The 20,119-nt window shown below is 33.8% G+C and overlaps 1 protein-coding gene across 4 annotated transcripts; it reads right to left on the bottom strand.

Moving 5' to 3' along the window:
* Window positions 1-700: 700 nt before the first annotated feature.
* LOC113739990 (transcription factor TGA2.3) lies at window positions 701-10,210 on the bottom strand. 4 transcript variants are annotated; one of them, XM_072055617.1, is made up of 12 exons: window positions 9,816-10,210; window positions 9,405-9,675; window positions 8,262-8,365; window positions 7,066-7,127; window positions 6,744-6,932; window positions 6,279-6,356; window positions 6,139-6,198; window positions 5,763-5,840; window positions 5,606-5,657; window positions 3,173-3,444; window positions 1,781-1,966; window positions 701-1,215 (listed from the first exon to the last, which is right to left on the bottom strand). In XM_072055617.1, exons 2-12 carry the CDS (start codon window positions 9,500-9,502, stop codon window positions 1,066-1,068), a joined length of 1,329 nt encoding a protein of 442 aa, XP_071911718.1. In that variant the 5' UTR covers window positions 9,503-9,675; window positions 9,816-10,210; the 3' UTR covers window positions 701-1,065. The 4 variants fall into 4 exon arrangements, with proteins under 4 accessions (XP_071911718.1, XP_027123247.1, XP_027123246.1 ...); XM_027267446.2 differs by having other exon boundaries at window positions 1,781-2,029; window positions 9,816-10,205; XM_027267445.2 differs by having other exon boundaries at window positions 1,781-2,029; window positions 9,405-10,205.
* Between the last annotated feature and the right edge of the window lie 9,909 nt (window positions 10,211-20,119).

Genomic DNA, 20,119 nt, shown 5'->3' with positions numbered 1-20,119 from the left:
CCATGCTATACATTCTTTTGATTGCAAAAGGACACCATGGTCAACTAAGCAAAGGAAGACTTGAATTCTTTTCATAGTTTCATGCTCCCAAATGTGAAGATCACTCTTGCTTCAAGCATCCACCCCAAAGAAAAAAAAAAAAGATACAAGAAGCACAACTAGCTTGCACATCTGCAAAACCAACCAAACAAACAAAAATGGCAAGGAATAGGGTGGAAGAGTGGGAATGGTGGAAAACAGAAGCCAGAATAAATTTATTCAAATCATTTTGGTTTCTGTACATATTTTATGGCTAAAACCTAGGTGTGTCTTTTCTGTCATCCATCTTATTATTTGTCAAGGTTATATGAATAAGGGACCAGAATTCGTATACTGAAACTTGCTCAAAATTAGAGATACTTTTCAAATGAAAGAGAACTAATCTGGTAATTTTCTTATAAAATTGATAAAACTTCAATTGATCCCCAAGAAAACCATGCTATACATTCTTTTGATTGCAAAAGGACACCATGGTCAACTAAGCAAAGGAAGACTTGAATTCTTTTCATAGTTTCATGCTCCCAAATGTGAAGATCACTCTTGCTTCAAGCATCCACCCCAAAGAAAAAAAAAAAAGATACAAGAAGCACAACTAGCTTGCACATCTGCAAAACCAACCAAACAAACAAAAATGGCAAGGAATAGGGTGGAAGAGTGGGAATGGTGGAAAACAGAAGCCAGAATAAATTTATTCAAATCATTTTGGTTTCTGTACATATTTTATGGCTAAAACCTAGGTGTGTCTTTTCTGTCATACTCCTAATAAATATGAACATATATTATTATATGTGTTTGGAAGCAGAAAAACCAGCAGCATACAGCCTACCATGAAAAGTAAATACTATTGTACAACAGCAGATTAGCAGGAAAACTTTACATCAAGCAGAACACAAATAACACCTAATGGCTTGGGTTGGTTGCCTGCAATGGTTGCTCCAGCTTTCCCTCGAGCAACATCAAGTAATAGGCCTTTTAGTACATGCAGTTGATGACAGTATTAGTGAGATGCAAGAAGCAGAGCTTCACTCATCCCTCTCGTGGCCTGGCCAGCCAAAGGGAACTCAGGGCTCGAAGACGCGAGAAATAGTCACTTATTGTCAGAAGGGCACGAGCCGACTGTCTTGTGGTCAGTATACGGTGCATCTGTTGGAGTGTCTGCTGTCGCAAGTTGTCTGCCTGTTACATGCCAGAACGACAATTTCAGCAAAAAATTTTACCATCTTAGCAAACTAGACTGCAGGTTTTCAACTATTGCCAACATTTAGTTTTCAAACATGCATTGATCAGTATCGATAACCCTGCATATGACCTAATTATCGCGCTTAAGTTTAAAAAATGTAACAGAAGTTTGTCAACTACCACTAATTTCATATTTGATGGATTTAGGTGTGTACTAAGACAACGTTATAGAGTCCCAGTTATGCACTTCCTTTAGCTTACATCAATATTTACAGAACTTTTTCCTTGGAAGTCTAACAATTGCACAAATCAAACTAGACCAGGCACCATCTACTTCAATATGACTAATGTCAAACGAAAAGCATCAAGCAAGCAGATACATTGTTACTAAAGAATATATCAAGTTTCCACATATTTTTGTTGATCATCTCCTACAGAAGCAGTGTGTAAGGATCAGAGGAACAATTCTAACATTCTACCTCATCCAAGTTGTAGCATTTATGGTTTTTGAAGCAGTCATCAGGATACTGAATTGTACAAGTAAGAAGTCAAACTACAATACCTGGCGGAGGAAACCTTCAAGAGTTCCTAGTTTTCCCATTGCCATGGCCATTTGACCCATGTAGTTTGCTACGTTTCCAGATGCACCTTCAGGGCCAGAAGCACCATTTGCTAATGTCTCAGCCAGAGACTGTTGCAGGGCCTCCATGCCCTGTGAAAGAGCATCTTCTGCCTGATGTGATGATTCCTGCAAGTTGTATATACCAGCCATCTGTTGCTCAGTCAGAGGCTCCAAATGATGCTCAAGGAGCTGCATTGCCATCCATGCCAGTTAGACAATATGAATAAGATATAAAGAGCACTACAGATGTCATAGTGCCAAAGTACATCAATGACTTCAAAACAAAAATTTGCAGATCGACCTGTCATGTCTCAGAAGCTAGGTGAAGATATTTCAGAATCAAAAGAAGGAAATCCCTCAAATTTTCAAGCACTTGGCCAACTTAGAGCACGTAGCCGACAAATTAACAAGCACTCAAAGCTTCCCTCACAGTCCATTAACAATATATTCTACTAAATCCTAATCCAGCTCATTTATAAGCAAAATACTGCCACCCTTTTACAGAAGCATCCAGGTATCAAGCAACTCGGTAAAAAGTACATCAACATGAACTTTAATGCTCACAATATAGTATCATCGAAAAACAGAAATGTATCAGCTGCTAGAGAGTAAAACAAGACCGTCGAAGTAAAAATCCCAATGGAACACAAGTTAGTACTACAATAAATAAACTCACTTCATCAATGCTTCAAGTAATCAACCAGACAGGAAATGATGACAAATGAAACCAGGAGAGTTATAAAGCATGCAGGAAAAAGGCAAACTACCCTGCGTTACATTCCTTCCTAACATCAGGACTGCAGAAGTTTCATGTACAAATATTAACATTAAACCATGTAAAGCCCAGAAACCAGACATTTTAGAATCGAACATAAATTTACTTTTGCACATTCAGCACTCTGTTTTTCCCAAAGGGCTTAACTACATAAGGAGGAGACCGCTCATTCATATGATAACATGCTGCTTAGGACTACATTTCTTCTTGAAGAAAATATTGCAAAGTTGAGAATAAACACAGTTTACTAATCTTCAGATCATTATTAGAAAAAAAAATCAAATTGTGAGTACATTCAGAACTGTCACATAGCATACAAGAGTTATGATGTAGGTTCGAGTCGAGGGAGACACATTTCTTATGAACACAGCATACATCATGAGCTTGCTAGATCTTAAATATGAATGGTTCTCTCTCCATTCTCTCATATTCTTGTAGTGACCAATTTCTACAAGCCACCAATAATATCTACCAATAATATCTAATGCCAGCACTCTTTCAAATAAAACTTAATGTAAGGATATGGAGAAAAAATTAATTACAGTATGAACACACACCTTTAGAAGTTCAGATGGGCGGAATCCACCAATCCACATAAAACACCTTTCTGCAGGTGTTTTCCACATACCCGATAAGATGTGGAAGACATCAGCCTTCGCAGCTGTACCTTTCACCCTGAAAATATCATTGTAGTGTGCAGTGACATTGTCAACAATTACACGCAAATCAGCATCACCGGCATGTGCATTTACTGCTGTCCTAAGCTCATTAATATGCCTATTATGTTCTTCCAACCAACGAGCGTAGTCTACATCAAACGCCATGGCCCCTGAATTTGCAAGGATCATTCTTTCAGGTAAAATTGGCCATAAAAAAAAATCTGAGAGATAGAGAAGTCCACATGCAAGGTAATACAAAGAGCCTTTCATAGACCAATTGCAGAAGCCTTGTGATTCACTATTGCTTAGCTCACCCACCTTAGACAAACCCATATAAAGATTTTAGTTCTTGAAGCAGAGCACCAAATAGTTGTTAAATTCCCAATCCTGGGTTGAGATCCCACAATTCTGGGATTCAAATTTACAAATTCAATCCCAACCCTATTAGGATCCTAAAGTTTGTAAAATTTATACAAAATTTTGTTCAAGTACATATTATATAAACTAAGAGCTGTCTTAAAATTTTGGAATTTAGAGTCTTGCATTTAACAAATTTCGATCAATGGTATTTATTTTTTCAAATGTTTAGCCAAAAAAATAAAGTAAATACTGGGCGACTTGAACTTTGATCTATTGATGCTAGAAATTATACATTATAGTTGAATAACATAATATTTTTAGCTCATATCACATTTTCTACATCTATTTTGCATACATTTTCATGAACAATAAGTTTATAAATAAATAAAATGTTGATTTTTGCATTTTTCAGTAGGATCTTAATCGTAAGATCCTACCTATGACTTCCAAAATGACACAAGATAGGATCCCAATTTTTAAAAACCTTGAGCCCAAATCCACTAAAACAAACACCTCTTTTGAGCCCAAATCCACTAAACAAACACCTCCTTTGAGAACATAATTGAGATGCGACTCTTATTTTTACTTGAAATTCACGTGACTGCAGTGAGATAATTTTTCCCTCCCAATGAGAAGGAAATCAGATGGAGCAGTAAAAGACGATATCCAGAAATTCCTGGCTCTTTCAAATAATCCATTTTTCCTTTGGTGAAAACATCATAAGGCAAGGATATTTGTATACAAGACAGATAAAAGTACCCAAAAAAAAAAAACCAAAAGAAAAAGCGACGAACTTTTGGAAGGGAAATTTATTGTCCACAATTGATTGGTCAAAGGATTGAAAGCAGCATCAATGATGTGCAACGGACCAGTTTATTGTTATTAATTTTTTTTATGTAAACTCCAACTTAAATTTCAGTGATATAATTCCCAGATGAACGAACAAATCTTCTATTTATTCACATCTGTGATATCTCTAGATGAGACATAAGTTGAATAAATAATCTAATCTCCAAATTTAGTAAAGAGAAAGCAAATAAGTAAAGATTTCTACTGTACTTCCACATTTCTTATTGAAGGTAACTAAGAGCATGCTAGGCAAGGAACTCCATTTAGGAAATTCTTTCCCTGCTCAATACATGGAAGAGCTTGTATATGATAGAGACCACTTGTCTTGACAAACTCAACTGATCATAATTACTAGTTCCTATGACACATTAGCCTCCCAACTCGGATAGATTCCTTCACCATAACTTGCAAAACTGGAGTCTTTTTCATTAAAAATTGTAAATCAGAATATCAGATTTAGATTGTTAGCTAATCCAAAAATTGTAGAATACTTTAAATGGCTCGGTTATCTTTAAATAAAAATCTGAATGGAACACAAATAGTTTGATCAAAATCCAGTAGGATACCAGATTTTTATGTTCACTTTATGTACTAATTACTAACCATCTAAAACAGGGTGAACATTGTAACTCCAAACGAATTGATCAGGTTTCAATTGTATTAATTATTAATAGTTCGTTTTCTGCAGTATTTACTCATAAAATCATGTATGGTCCTTCCAATTGTATTATACCGACATAGAACAAAATAATCTCTGCATGCAGGCTCTTGTCTTCTTTATGGACTTAGAATCATCATCATACATAAAAAAGAAATCCTTCCATCTAATTTGTCCAACTGCAGTAGAGACCACAAGATCATCCACAAAATTCACATTCTAAAGTAACACCTAAGACTGAGTACCACATCAAGATTCCTGGACACAATAACACCTAAAGCTCGCTCAACTATGATGAGGTTGCCTGTCATAAAGACAGAACAACATGAGAGATCAGGAATGTAGTACATGAGTTTAAATAGCATAGCCAACAGACTTAGATACAAGATTAGGCTCAAATGCATTAACGCTTCCATTGGATTATTTGTGATGAACAACAATTCACACAAGGAAATAGAACATACCATTGCCACTTGTTCCGTGAGATTGATCACCCATGCTAGAAATGAATATTCCCTGCAGTAAGAACAACTTCAATAACCATAGATTGTAATATGCATTACAGTTGAAGAGGTTGGTGTTGGACAAGATAAAAAGTATTAACAACCAACAATAATAAACCTGCTGTCGTGCCCTTTGGAGTTCCTGCTCTAGTTGAGTTAATTTCAGCCGACTATTCTCCAGTTGTTGTACATAAGCCTGCAAAGGAAAAGCAGACTTACTGATTATCCACCAATCTAGTTCTCAAACTACAATTACACTGTCCTCTACAAATTGAAGTCCAAAGAAATAACAGTATCTTTTGCTCATCTTTCCCCCTCCCCATGCCAAAAACAAAAAAAAAAAAAAGGAAAGGTGGAGGGGGAGGGGGAGGGAGGGAAAGAGAGACACTCTATTCTCAAATAATCCAGAGAGATAGGCAAACAAGAGGACTGAAACATCAAAATCCTCAGGAAAATAAATGGTATTCAATGTAAATGGAACTTTAAAATCTTACTTTCTTTCTCAATCGACTTTTCCTAGCAGCTTCACGATTTTGAGCAAGTCTACGCAATGTCTGGGTGAGGTCAGAAGCAAAAAGAGTTAGCAACCACCATATCAAACTGGGTAACGAGACGAACATTCCAAAAAGCAAACCTTCTGATCCATGTTCTTTTCTTTTGATTTGTCACTAGAGTCATAAGTAGCAGCACCAGTGGATTGACCCATGTCACCCTGCATATGGCACAACTAACATTTAGTTTGACTCAAATGCACATTACTTGGTGAAGAATTATATGCACAATTTATGACAGTTTTCCAGATAATTTTTTCATTTGCAAATAGTACGTGAAAGCATTCTCTCTTGGAACCCAAGTTAATAAAAGAGAAACAATATTAGACCCCCACATGTAAATATATAGACGACCACATGATATATATATATATATGTATGTATGTATGTATGTATGTATGTATGTATGCGTGCATGCAAAATGTTTCCAGGAGTAAATGTCTGAAAAGCTTCTTAACCTACAGCGTAAGTAATAGAGCAGAAAGGTCAAGAGGCAGGAACAAACCAACCTACAAGCAAACTGTTTAAAGGTTGTTAAAGCACATTACCCGCTGATTTTTATCTTCTCCATCTGGATCTGTTGAAGTATCAGTGCGGGAACTGGAATCTGCCATGTTAGACTCCCCCCAGTTCTCATGATGAGCACCAGGTACAGAAAGTACATTTGGTTGTGACCCCTTTTGTAATTGTGTTGTTTGAGGCATCGAGATAGCAGAAGGCAAATTTGAATTGGCAGACTGAACGATCAAGTGAAGCAATATATATCATCAAAACATGTACTACGAATCAATTTCATAACCTTAGGAAAAGGCAACACTTTCAACATTAAAAACAAAAATAAACACGTCTTTAGAATGAGGTTGTAAGTACCTTGCCAGATTGGAGATCAGTACCTGCTGCTGCATTAGTTACACCTAGATTGAATGCTGGACCTACACCAACATAAAATATTCAGCTAAATATATTGAAAACCTAAACAGTTAAACACAAGAGTACAAGACCCCATGGACTGAGAAGGGAAAAAGAAAAAAAAAAAAAAGAAAGAAAACTGTTTTAAACAGAAAAGGAACAGTTTTTATAGTTCTATGATTAAATTAATCAAACATGCTATCACCATGAAGTACAGGCCCACTGAGTCAAACGCAAGATTGGAGCTCAAATTTGATCTTTCCTATCCATCAAATTTCATGGACTTAAAAGGCTGCAGTAAAATTTTCAATTAAATAAGATATTCTAATTAGTCTAAGCAATAAAAGATTATGAAATTTTGATGCATTCCAAGAAATTCTCATCAGAATATGCTTATTCATGTCAAGGCATAAGGTCATGCTTAAAATCTAACATCATCATCCACGGATTCTCATTAATATAACATGTGGAATTGCAAACCCTAACTTTCAGATGAAAACTAGTTTCTTGCACACCAGGATTCCAATATTCAGCAAAGACAAACTAAACTGGCATACCCACAAATTGCCATGCTAGCCCACTGTCTTTATCTAAGCTCCAGTACCTCTAGCTCAATATCTTTTATAACATCCAAACTAAATTAAGATTTGAAAGGGAATCAAGCAACACAGACTACTCGTGGCACCTGGAGATTCTGGGAAACTCTATTACAAACAAAGAATGCCTTATCAGGTTGAATTCAGCTGTTGTTAAACTCAATCCTATTTTCCTGGTTCCACTTCAGGTGCATTTGGATTTAAATCTTCTTTTGCATTTTTTGATTCATGAAAAATGTTTGACATTATAAACTTCTATGTGCTTTAGTAGTCTTTAATGATCTCTGCCAGCGCCATAATTCTCTACTTTGCAACTTCTTAATGGAAACCAGAAGAAGTGAACCAGGAAGCCTACTAGTGTAAATGTTAAGGAATTAGAAGAGTAAAAACATATTAGGATAGCAGTGACAGTCAAGAGTGTTATGCCAGCATGTAGTCAATCTCCTGATGAATGGGTTCAGAAAAAAAGTTGTAACTGCTTATTCTGTAAAACTTACAACAAATCAAAAGAGAAATTGATTGTGAGAAAAACATTGGAGAAAATGCTCATTGTATACATACTTCGGTTGACATTTGCACCATCCCCGATGCGGAAACCTAGATACTGTTCCAGGACTCCAAAGTCTGTAATTCGAGAAGAATGAGTAGCATTCCCTTCTGTGGCCCTGAAATCCAGAATTACAAACCTTTCAGCTCACCCTTTATGTATATTGTAATAATCCCCAGGTTGTAAGTACTACAAACAAAAATCGACATCACTATTCCTCGCATTGGGCTTAAATTATTTGGTAACATGTAATTACATAAGAAACATCAAGCATCACATTATCTTATCATAGGTATAAAATGAGCTTCAACAACACATAACCCCATCCAAGCTTTAATACTCAAAACCAATGCCAAACACAACATATTACAGTTAGATGTTTGTAATCATCATTATTCATTTTTCACGTTCCCATTTTTTTAAGATAGATGGCTTAAGATGATGTAGATAATCAATTAATTTGACATTCTTTATAAGATCTGAAACAGATGTAATATTATAATTGTTTATAGCTTCAAACAATTAAATGATAAAAACCTACAACTCTACAAATTCTGCATATAAACATTATTAAGTCCTTGTTGAACAAACTCCCAATGCAGAATAACACCTAAAATTTCAACTGATCAAGTTACAATTCCTTCCATCTATGCCCTATAATGTGACATACATAGCAAAAATTGCACGACGCCAGTAGAAGTTATCAAATGTAACACATATTTCGACAAATGCAAACGTATGAATTCAAAATGCCACAAGGAAATAGTAAAATGTCCAAATCTTCCTTTTTTCTTTCCTTTTCTCCTAAGACTTCAAAATGGCGCATGGAATTCATAAATCTTCAAATCTTCCTTTTCTTAGACTGCATAACGATTTGAGATGTTGTACCTCCATACAGCAGTCAACCTCAGATCAGTAGCACTCGGTGAACATTTAAGACATGGTATGGAGACTTAATGAACTCAAAAACTAGCTACTTGACATAACTACAACAGGACGAGTAAAAAATGAAACTAACTTATAGCCATCTGCAAAACTCAATTCGATCATGCTGCAAAAACCATTTAAGAGTTACCGTGTGAGTAACGAATTACACGAAATAATTAACGGTTAAGCAAATAAAAGTTTTTACAGAAAGAAAATGAGTTCAAAATTACATTTGATTGGAAACTGGTGTTGGAGAAATGAAGCTTGGCATCCCAGAAGCAACACTTCTATTATGCTCTGCACCAACTTTCACTGTTGTGCTACCCATACATAACCACCATGCTCCCAGTTCAAAAACACCCCTTCATATTCCACGCTTTGAACACCAAAAAGCAAACAACTTTCTAGCACAACTTGTAACTATAATTAGCACCAGAAGTCTCAACAACCGACTTATATAACCAAGAAAACCACCACCATGGCCCCTCCAGATTCACAAAACTACAAGTTTTCAACCAAAAAATGTATAATCAAACTTTGAATCGAGACAGAACAGAACAGAACATGAACTTGAGGCAGAGTTCAAATACAAATCAAACTTTGTTAAGTTAGCCTTTAAAAATACTAAAAAAGTGCAAAACCTCATAAACCCTCTTTCCTGGAAGCTTCAACAAAACCTGAACTATTGGTCAACTGAGCAAAACCCAGAAATTATTTGAGTTGAAAATCCAATATAGCTCAAAAATTGGAGGTAGATGTGATAAAGATTGGATCTTTTTGACTTGAGGGTTGTTTAATGAACGAGTCAGTGCACTAAATTTCATCTAGAATTTTCTCTCCAAGGGGCTCTGTTTTTGCACAAAATTCAACGGACCAGGATTATATTTTTCGTCTAATTCCGTTTGTTGAAAAAAAAAAAAAGGATTATATTTTTCGTGCTACAGAGTGGAAAAAGCATTAAATATTGAGGTCCCTTCCTTATAATGAGGTGGAGGGTGAGGGAGGTGATGCTCGGCCGTTCAGGTCATTCCAAAGCCAAAGCTAGTCCATGCGTCATTTTCATCTAAAGCCTTTTTCCACTTTTCAAAGCCATCATTTTATTATATATATTTTGTTTGCTTCACTTTCATAAGTTTGGCTAATTTATAGTTGGGGCCTGTGTGGAAACACCGTTTCGGATTCCTCCCTGAAGATTTTGTGTTGCAATTTGGTCCTGAACAGATATTTTGTTTGAAAAAAGTACTAGTTTGAGGACGAATCAAGTCCTAGGAAAGTTCTAGATAGGTTAGCAGTTCCTTCGGTCAGGTTGTGTGGTACCCGAAGGTAGTTCTAGATAGGTGTAGTTAGGAGGTTTGGGCTGCGAGCTCGCGGCTATTTTTGAGGAAAATAAAGGAGCATTTTTGTGGAAAAAATAAAAAATAAAAAAAGTCCTAGGAAAGTGCTTGGTCATTTTATCTTCTATTACAATATTATAAGATGGGTGAAACATGTCTGACTACGATCTTGAACCTGCATACTATGGTTTCTTTGATAACTCAATTCAATATATAAATTTACTATATACGGATCTTAATATGTTCGGCACGTAGAATATTTGAATTAATTAAGTGTCACTAAATTTTCTAGTCAAAACTTAAACTTACTTCAAAAAAAATAAGTGATAAGTGATAAGTTATTTACTTATCACTTAATATAATATAGATTCAAATGTATCAGATTTAATACTTAACAATTTAGTAACTTAACGAATTCAAATTTTAGGTTTATCAAACGCACGCTTAGTATATTTTATTTGAGTGTGTTTCTTTTTATTTTTGCATGAGATTTTCTTAGCCTGCGTGACATTTCCATGATGTGGATCAATATGCGTAAATCAAGTTAAAATGGTGAAATTTATTATGTATATTCGTTGATGCAAAGTATGAAATTGAGAAAAGGATTTGACAAGTAGGTACAGAACGAAAATAAATTTCTCAACAAAATGCCCAAAGGGAAAAAGAAGTGAAAGGTACAATTGATATTAGCGTCCAAAGCAATGAAAAAGAAGTGAAATGAAGTCAATGAAATCTCATGTGGTTTGCATTAATTCACTGCAACTCTTCTGGTTTGTGAATATAGGACCAGCAAATCTATAAGTTATGATAGCAATTTATACTTGCCATTTAATAAGCAGGATCCATTATGAGGGTAATCATGCAGAAAGATGATAGCAACTGTTTTGGTAATGATTCAAAATTGCTCCTTTCTGATTTTGTTAAATTAAGAAGAAGACAGAGCATCCGGAAATTAGGTCAAGATAATTTTACAATTTATAATCCAGTGGTTGTGATTATATTGGTTCAGTAAAAAGGCAATCCAAACTAGTTCATACTTTCTTGAAGATTTTTTAATAATTCAACCTTGAACAGTATGATTCTCAAAAACCCTTTTTTTTTTTCTTTTTGATAGTTCATCTTTTGATGTTTGATCTTTCTTAAATTGTCATAGACTTAAGCAGATTTCACTAGTGAGGCTCAAACCACTAAATTTTGCTTTTGCAATTTAAATTTGAGATTTTAAAGTAATGAGGGGAAAATGAGGAGAATCTTAAAACAAGAAATTATGATCACCAGAAGGTAGCATATATCATTAGAAGTGCTCAAATAAGTTTTCCTTTTAAAAAAAAAAATACTAGATATAAGTATGACAAAGAAAGACTGACAACATGGTTATGTCTAGAATATTTTTTCTTTGCAATGATTTGTTGAAGTTATATTTTAACTTTTATTATTATATGCAACAATTTATTGTTCTTTATGAGTCAAATAAAATAGAGTGATGAAGATTATGTGAAACTAATTAAAACCCATTAAGAAATGAAGAAAAAATGACTTTAAATGTTAGCCATTTGTTCTAATTATTTTGTTGTTATTAGTTCGTTGCTTATTATTAACTGATGTTTCTATCTATCTAATATTTCCGTCCACCATTAAACAGCTAGCTTGGTAATGAGAAAATTCTATGCAATTGTATTTCAATTATCTTCAAATTAATTTATATAGTTTTGCTCTATTGTTCAATTATCATGTGTCGTGGGAATATGATGATTAGGGGTGTGTAAAATCAAAAAATTTCGATTTATCGACCGAATTCGAATTGAATTCGGAATTTTAGAATCCAAAAATCTCTACGTTTTAGAGTTTCAATTTTAACTACTAGACCAAAACCTCCTCTACATTTTGTGGCTTCTTAACATCAATAGACGAAATTATAAAGACATAATAACAAATTATTGTTCATGACAACTAAAATTATTATGACAAGTTTGTCATACTAATTAATATTGGTCCTAATTTGATAAACACAAAGATCTCTCCAGATTGCAACATCAATTTATTTGAAAGAATCACAACAAAAAAGATAAGGTAGTAGTACATAGAATCTTGCAGAATGGAGGACCACTTTGCACGAAAAATGGGAGCACTATGAAATTAAAAGAAATTATGGGCAATCTTCTTAAATTACAAACAATTCACCAATTACATATCCGACATTCCCCTTTTCCTGCGCCGCCCGCCAAGAGAGGATTCGAGTCATTTGACACAAAGGTCTCCGTAATTGGGTCCCTGCTACAGGGGCAAATCCTAAAATTATAAGGATTAATCTTGACAGCGTTTACACTATTAGTGTAGCGTTCGATGAATAATAATAATTATATAAAATTTAATTTTTATATATATGTCATGAATCTAATGATAATAGTATATATATTGTCAGTGTATATAAAATTTACTCAAATTATAATACCATTTATTCATCCAACAAATACACATTTCGTATGATAACACCACAAAGTTTAGGTACTTCTAGTGGAACAAATATTTTTATCTTTTTTTTTTTAACGGCAACGAAAACATTTGTTTAATCTAATCTATTCTATTTTAGAAGGAGGGGAAATCTAAAGAGACTGAGGCAAGGGCTAACATTAGACCAAAGAAGTGCTCTGACACTATCTTTGGATTTTTTTTAGCTGCAGGTAAAATTTAAACTCTTAATCTACAGCTCAAAGAGGGACTTAAGTCCCTTTTTGGTAGCCCCGAGTTTGACCCAAAGCCCAGTGGTTTGGAACAAATATTTTTATTTGAATTAGTAGTTGGGACCATCCTTATAATTAATCAACCAGAGTGGAATATTTACTTTTGCATGAACAGGGGACGACTGATGAATTGTTGTGCTTTCTGTCTATCATTATAATGATTTGGATGTCTTTGAATACCTTATAGATTTTACATTTTTCTAAAGCATCCATTTAAAATACTCCGTTAATAATTATATCATCTACTCCACATATTTAGCATTAAGATTCTAGTAGTATGACGAAATATTTATAAAACCTTCCATCGTTATTTCTATTGTATTAGATTTTAAATAATCGAAAAAAGTGTCTAAAAATCAGAGGTAAAAGTACCTATAATAGATGGATAAGGAGGTAGGATAACAATAATAGATTTGAGAAAATTAGTGGCTAAAAGTTTGTAAGTTTCAAAGTTAGACATGTATCATATTCCTTAACATTAATGTGAGGTATAAATTCTTTTTTTTTTCTTTTTCCAATTAGAAGAAAATTCTAAATCATAGCATAACTTTCACAGTTTATAGTGTCTATTACATTCTTATTTTTCTTAACATTAATGTTCATTATCGAAATTTTTTTTTTTTTTTTTACCTTTTCAATTTAAAGAAGACTCTAAATCTTCGTGAGGAGGACTAGAAAAATAAATATAAAAATTTGAGAGCTAAATCAAGAACCTTATGGTTACCTAATTTATATGCCTACTAGAGAAGTTAGGTTTTGGAAACTATTATGTATATATTCATATAAAGTGGACAACTGCATTGAAAAAAAAAATAGAGAAACAAAGAAAGTGGAAACACTTTATTCTAGCCCACAAAACTTTGTAGCCACATGAGGATGTGGTTTATACCATCCAACTTTCTCTTTTATGCCTATTTATTGGGATTGTACTTTTAGACTTGGCATTTTGCTTTCTTTGGAACGGGGCGGTTAAAAAGTGAGAAAAAGCCATTTTAAAGGCCAAAATGGCGTTTGAAGATGACAAGTCGGTTATTTTCAGGATAGCACTTCCTTATGGATCACTAAAGCAACAAATGACATATGGTAACTCTTTGGCCATAATGTAAAAATTAAAAAAAAAACACTGGGTTTGTTTGGATAGTGAAATTATCCAAAATAATATTTTGTTTGTATCATAAATATATTTTCCAACCCATCTCGGATTTTAGACCTCTAATTTTTAAGGTCTCAAAGTTGTTTTTGTATCTTATTTCTTGCCGTAACCATTTGATATAGGAATAATAATGCTTTTTGTACAATAGATCATTGAATTTGTTAAAAAGAAAAGTGTATGAAGATGTAAAATTATATCCACTTTGTAATAATAGTATCTCTAAATTGTAATCTTGTTGTATGTGTTGAAATTCATCCCATCAAGTGAGGGTTAGATTGTAGGAGTAGGAGTAATGTTTCTCAAAGGTTGAGCTGTATGGATTTATGCGGTTAATTGTAATCTTATAACCAAAAAAAAAAAAAAAAACCAAAAAAAGAAATTCTATCATCCAAACTTAGGCCATAATCATCCAACTATGAAACTAATGCTCATACTATGGTAAGAAACTAAGAATATCTCGAATCCATGAAAAGGAAAGTTGCCAAATAATTAATTTCATATAGGAAATTGTAAGAAAAGAAGAGCTACGATATAACTATTTTATATATGTACTAACAGTGTAGTGATTTTTTTTTTTTATACTAATAGTTATGAATGTATGTCACATATACATGAATTGAATTTTAAATTTGAATTCATATTATATGGTATGATATAAATCTGTTAGTGTAAAAAAAAATTATACATTGATAGTGTATAAAAAAAAAAAAAAAAAGCTTACTCCTCGTTTATTCCTTATTTGCTTTATGTACAGGACAGTCAATTCAACAATGTCCCACTAGAGAAGAGAAAAACATATTCGTCCCCTTTAATTAATATTGGTAAACGACGTTTCCAATGCAAAACACTAATCACTAAGATAGAACCTTATATTCTAGGGTTAAAAACAAAAAAGCCCCATGTGGTAAGCCTAATACACAGAAAAGCCCCCCATGATTTCAAAATATACAACACGGCCCCTCATGCTTTGAACTAAATTGTAAATGTGACGGAATCCGTTAAACTTAACGGAAATGACTTATTGGAACCCAAAAAAAAATTTTATACCTAATTTTTATCAAATATACCTATTCTACCCCTTAACCCTCAATTTCTCTATTTAGAAAATAAAATAAATAATTTTTTTGAGCTGTCTTTTGCTTAATTATATGAGAATATTTTGGTCATTTTGACCATTTCCGTTAAGTTTAACAGATTCCGTCACCTTTACAATTTAGTTTAAAGCATGAAGGGGCGTGTTGTATATTTTGAAACCATGGGGGACTTTTCTGTGTATTAGACTTACCGCAGAAGGCTTTTTTGTTTTTAACCCTATATTCTAAGGTTATGTTTTCACCAAAAAGGGCAAGGTCTAAGGTTAAGTACTTGGATTCCCTAAGAGGTGAAATTCTAATTATATCATGCTTCTGTCATCTCTACTTTTTCTTTTTCTTTTTTGCCCCCAGAGTTTGCAAAGAATGCTAGTGAAGGACAGCTATTTAGCCGTGATTATCCCAGACACTCTTGTGGGAAGACCCAATTAACATGTTGTATTATTTGCCAAAAAAAATTTCATTGAATTGTAATTCATAAACATGTTTTTCAAAATTTTTTTATCCCTTCAATATTTTTTTTATTTCTAGTACGTCATATTATAAAAAGTGCTATACTCTTATTTCAATTTTTTTTAAAAAATAATCTCCTATACAAATACACCCGTTATTAATCCATTTCTATATATTAAAAAAAAAAGAAAATTGGAATGGGAAAAATATGTCATCCAAAGTTTCTTCCACTTTCCACTCATCCTTCATGCCCTTTGTTAGCTTCTTTCCTTTCATCTTATCATCCCATAAAAACTGAGACTTGCCTCTTCCCATTAAAGGTAAGATAAGATTGGTTAAGAAGTTCGATCTAATGCAGCAAGTATAACAATTTGCATCAATTGTGCGTGGAAATGTTTCTCAAAAAGAATAATTATATTATGCCCGAATTTAGTTCTTAAAATGTTCTTTTAATATGTAGCAAATTTTTTTAATAAGTGGGGAAACAAACTGCATTATTGGTCTCTTCCTCACCAAGCTGCATCTATACTTTACTACCACTTTTTATGAAATCAAATTATATATTCAATCTACAAGGCTCCATCTCTAATCAATCATTTGCACTGTGTACTCATTCCTTGAATTTTTTTTTTGGGTTGATCCATTCTTTCTTGGTAGATCAAAGTTTGGGAGGAGAGCAAACTCATCCCCTTTAAAGCCAAAGCTTGTCATCAGTGCACCAGAGAGCTTACAATGATTCTTAAATATCGTCTACCAACATGTTTTAGTTGGCAGTTATTTTGTTCTTTCTGTTTAGTCAACTTTGAATTTTTCTATAATGGGCACCATAACAATATCCTATTCCTTTCGTTTAACTAAATAAAAATCACCCGAATCACCGAAGACTCGAAACTAATCTAATTTATCGAACCATATTTTTTTTGTCCTCTAATTTTACAAAGAAGTCAATTATTTAGGAATAATGTTATTTAATTTTTTTCACCTAAGAATGTCAAGCAAAGATACACGAAAAGTTTAGAGAAAGATATCTAAACACCGTTTTATTTTTTATTCAAGTGGGAGGTCAAGTCCTCCTCCCACCTTACCACCTAATTCAATCTTCCCTGCAATGTTTCTGAGTATCATTGCTCTTTTTTCAAAGCTCCATAACATGACGTGCCCCATGTTAGTTTTTCCACAAGAGGATAGGCACCATAGATATCATAAATTTTCATTGAATACGTAATCCATACGTTAAGAGTTAACCAATAAAGTAAAATGTGTGGTTTGAGAAAACCTAACCATTTTCATATTTTGTCTGCAAGTGAATTTGTAGATAACAACACATTTTGAAGACAAGAAATAGATCACGTACATGGGCTGCTGATAAACTAATAATCAGGATAAGTATCCGTCATCAAGGAGGTGACACCATGTCTTCTTCCTTCGGTGATCCTTGGTTCTATTATCCTACTCTTTCCATTGTAATCAGAAAGCAAAATAAGGTATTCTAAACTTCAAATTTGATGTTTGAAGGTTGTTGTCATACTTTAAATATGGACAAGGCTCTGCTACCGAAGCTCCTAGTGTAGGATCATGGATTAAATCAGGCTGTTTTGATTTCCTTTTTATAGTTTATGCATTCAAGTCGGTGATGACTGAGAATTTGGACTTCTGTATTTGTCATGTTCATGTGACACGAACATAAAAATAGAAATAAATGTAGATACTGATACAATATATAGATGCAATATATATATATATATATATAAAACGTATAAAAATATAATAAATTGTCACTAATTGAAAGTGGTGTCTTATAATCAATGACATCCATCCAATTTCATGAACATGTCTGCTATGACAATTTTGGATGGAGTCCCAACTCGACTAAGTCGTTTATTGCCCAAACAATCATGAGTCAAGGGTAATATCAACGAATTTTTATATGCTACTTTACTTCAAAACACTTTGAAACATGTGTTAATAAGCAAAATCTTACCATGTAATAGAGCGTGAGTAAAGGTTTGATGTTAACAAAAAAGTGTTAACATTTACCCTTTCAATATTTATCATTATATATCCACATTTTATCTAGAAAACCTTCCACTCCTACATAACTATCACTACACTCCCCAATAAACTAATGCGCTGATGAACATTGCATCACCTGCCAAAAATCTCTCTAACTAATTTTTTGTTTTATATCTTTTTTTATTTTTATTTTTCTAAAATATGCACACATATAGTGTGTATCCCACCTACTAGTTGTACATTAATGTCTCTTTGAAGTTTACATTATCAACACACAATTTTGCTGATGGCTATCAGAAAGTCAGCGCTCGTTGCTGCTTTACTGCTTTTGCTTAGCTGATTATGCTGCTGCCTCGTGACTTTTCTACCGCGGCCACATGGGGAAGGGTAGGATTTGGTAGTAAGGTGAGAAAGACTGTAAGCAGGAGATTCTGAACTCAAAACCTCTTATTTAAAAATAAAAGAAAAAAAAAAAGCCGCCACATGCTTTTTTTTTTTTTTTTTTTCTTTGTTAATTGACAATATTTACACTATTCTTACATGTACTTGCACTATGGGAGGACCCAACTAACGAAAGGGAGTTAGGAGGGAAAAACTCACCTTTAGACTAAAGGAATACACTAGCGCACACCTTCTAGATTTAATTTCATGCGCAAGGTTTTAAAGCTCTAATCTGCAGCTGCAGCCAAGATTACACTTCATCTGTTACTTGCTACTTTCCCCATGATTCAGAAAACATTTGTATAATTGATTAAAGAAGGATTCTTCGTCTAATTTTTGTCTTTTGGGTCTCCTGCACCAAGTTCAAGCTAGAGAACGGTTAACATCATAAACAGCTGGGGAATAATGGGCTTTTCCCTCTGATTGTGTTGTGGGACTCCCTCTCACAAATGGTGGCCATGTTGACAATAAGCTTTTGAAAGAGCACATCCCTAGAGAATATGCCCCCAGTTGAAAATGACCCCTTTGGGCTTTAAGAATTTTGTTTCAAGCAATTGGAACCCCATGAATTCATTCACAGCTACAAGATTATAAATCTATAAAGGTAAATGTTATTTGTACTCTCATTTTTGTCAATCACGCTTTCACTATCATTTTAATCATATAATTTTTATTTATCAAATTATGTTCATTTTAATCATACAGTTTTCATTTATTGAATTATATGATGAAGCAAATGGTGAGAATGCAAATAACATAAAATGTAGTGTGAATAATGTTTCCAATCTGCAAAACCTCAAGGGTGAACGAAGTTCAAGGCATAAAGCATCTTAATCAGGCTTGTAAGCATCTCAATTTGGTTAAACCACCGATATTTTACCCGAACGTAGGAGCGAAATGCTCTTATAACGCAAAGTCACCATGAAGAGAGGGAAGCACATCAAAACAATTCAAGTAAAAACACCAGACCAACTTCCCATAGTCATTCAAGATTTTATTAAAGGATCATAAAGGATTAGTTTTGATAGCCATGGCACTGAGGCAGCGTGAAGCAGAAAACTCTTAACAGAACTGGCATAATATTGAGAAGACAGCATGGAGCAGTAGCCAAACAAACCTAGCACAATGCTTATGAATTATTGGAACAGAAGTGAACAACAAAGCCATGAGGAAATGCAAATCGAGGTTTTGCATGCTGATAAAAGGGTGTTTTTCATGTATTCAAGTGGCAGATTCAATAGTTGGTATCAGGAGCTTGCATGGAAAAAGATCACTCCTTTTAGTCATCTATAGAAAAAAGTAGTTCTTTATACACATAAGCATACGAAACACTCCTCCAGCACAATGAATGGGACAACAAAACTGAAAACATGATTTACTGTCGCATTTAGCAAAAGAGTAATTTCATCGCGAATATAATCAAATAGAAATCAACATCTACCATTTGTCAATTTGCCCTGGAGCAGAATTCCCAAAGTATCAGAGAATTTTTCAGTCCTATAAAATAAAAAAGAAGCTTCAAGTGAAGTTTCCTGGCGTTTAGAATTTACTGCTTCACTGTACCATGTTGCCACACTTAGAAGCACATCATCATCATAATATGCTGTCAGGGTTGGAACACTCAAGAACTTTTCCTACTCTAAAAGTTGACTCTACGATGATTGTAAATGCATTAGAAGCGAAGGAATTTTGTTATACAAGCATATAAACATCTCTATA

Source organism: Coffea arabica, chromosome 6e, assembly GCF_036785885.1.
Source record: "Coffea arabica cultivar ET-39 chromosome 6e, Coffea Arabica ET-39 HiFi, whole genome shotgun sequence".
Lineage (NCBI taxonomy): Eukaryota > Viridiplantae > Streptophyta > Magnoliopsida > Gentianales > Rubiaceae > Coffea > Coffea arabica.
Note: the sequence above shows the minus strand (reverse complement) of the source record. Positions and strands in the feature narration are given on the sequence as shown.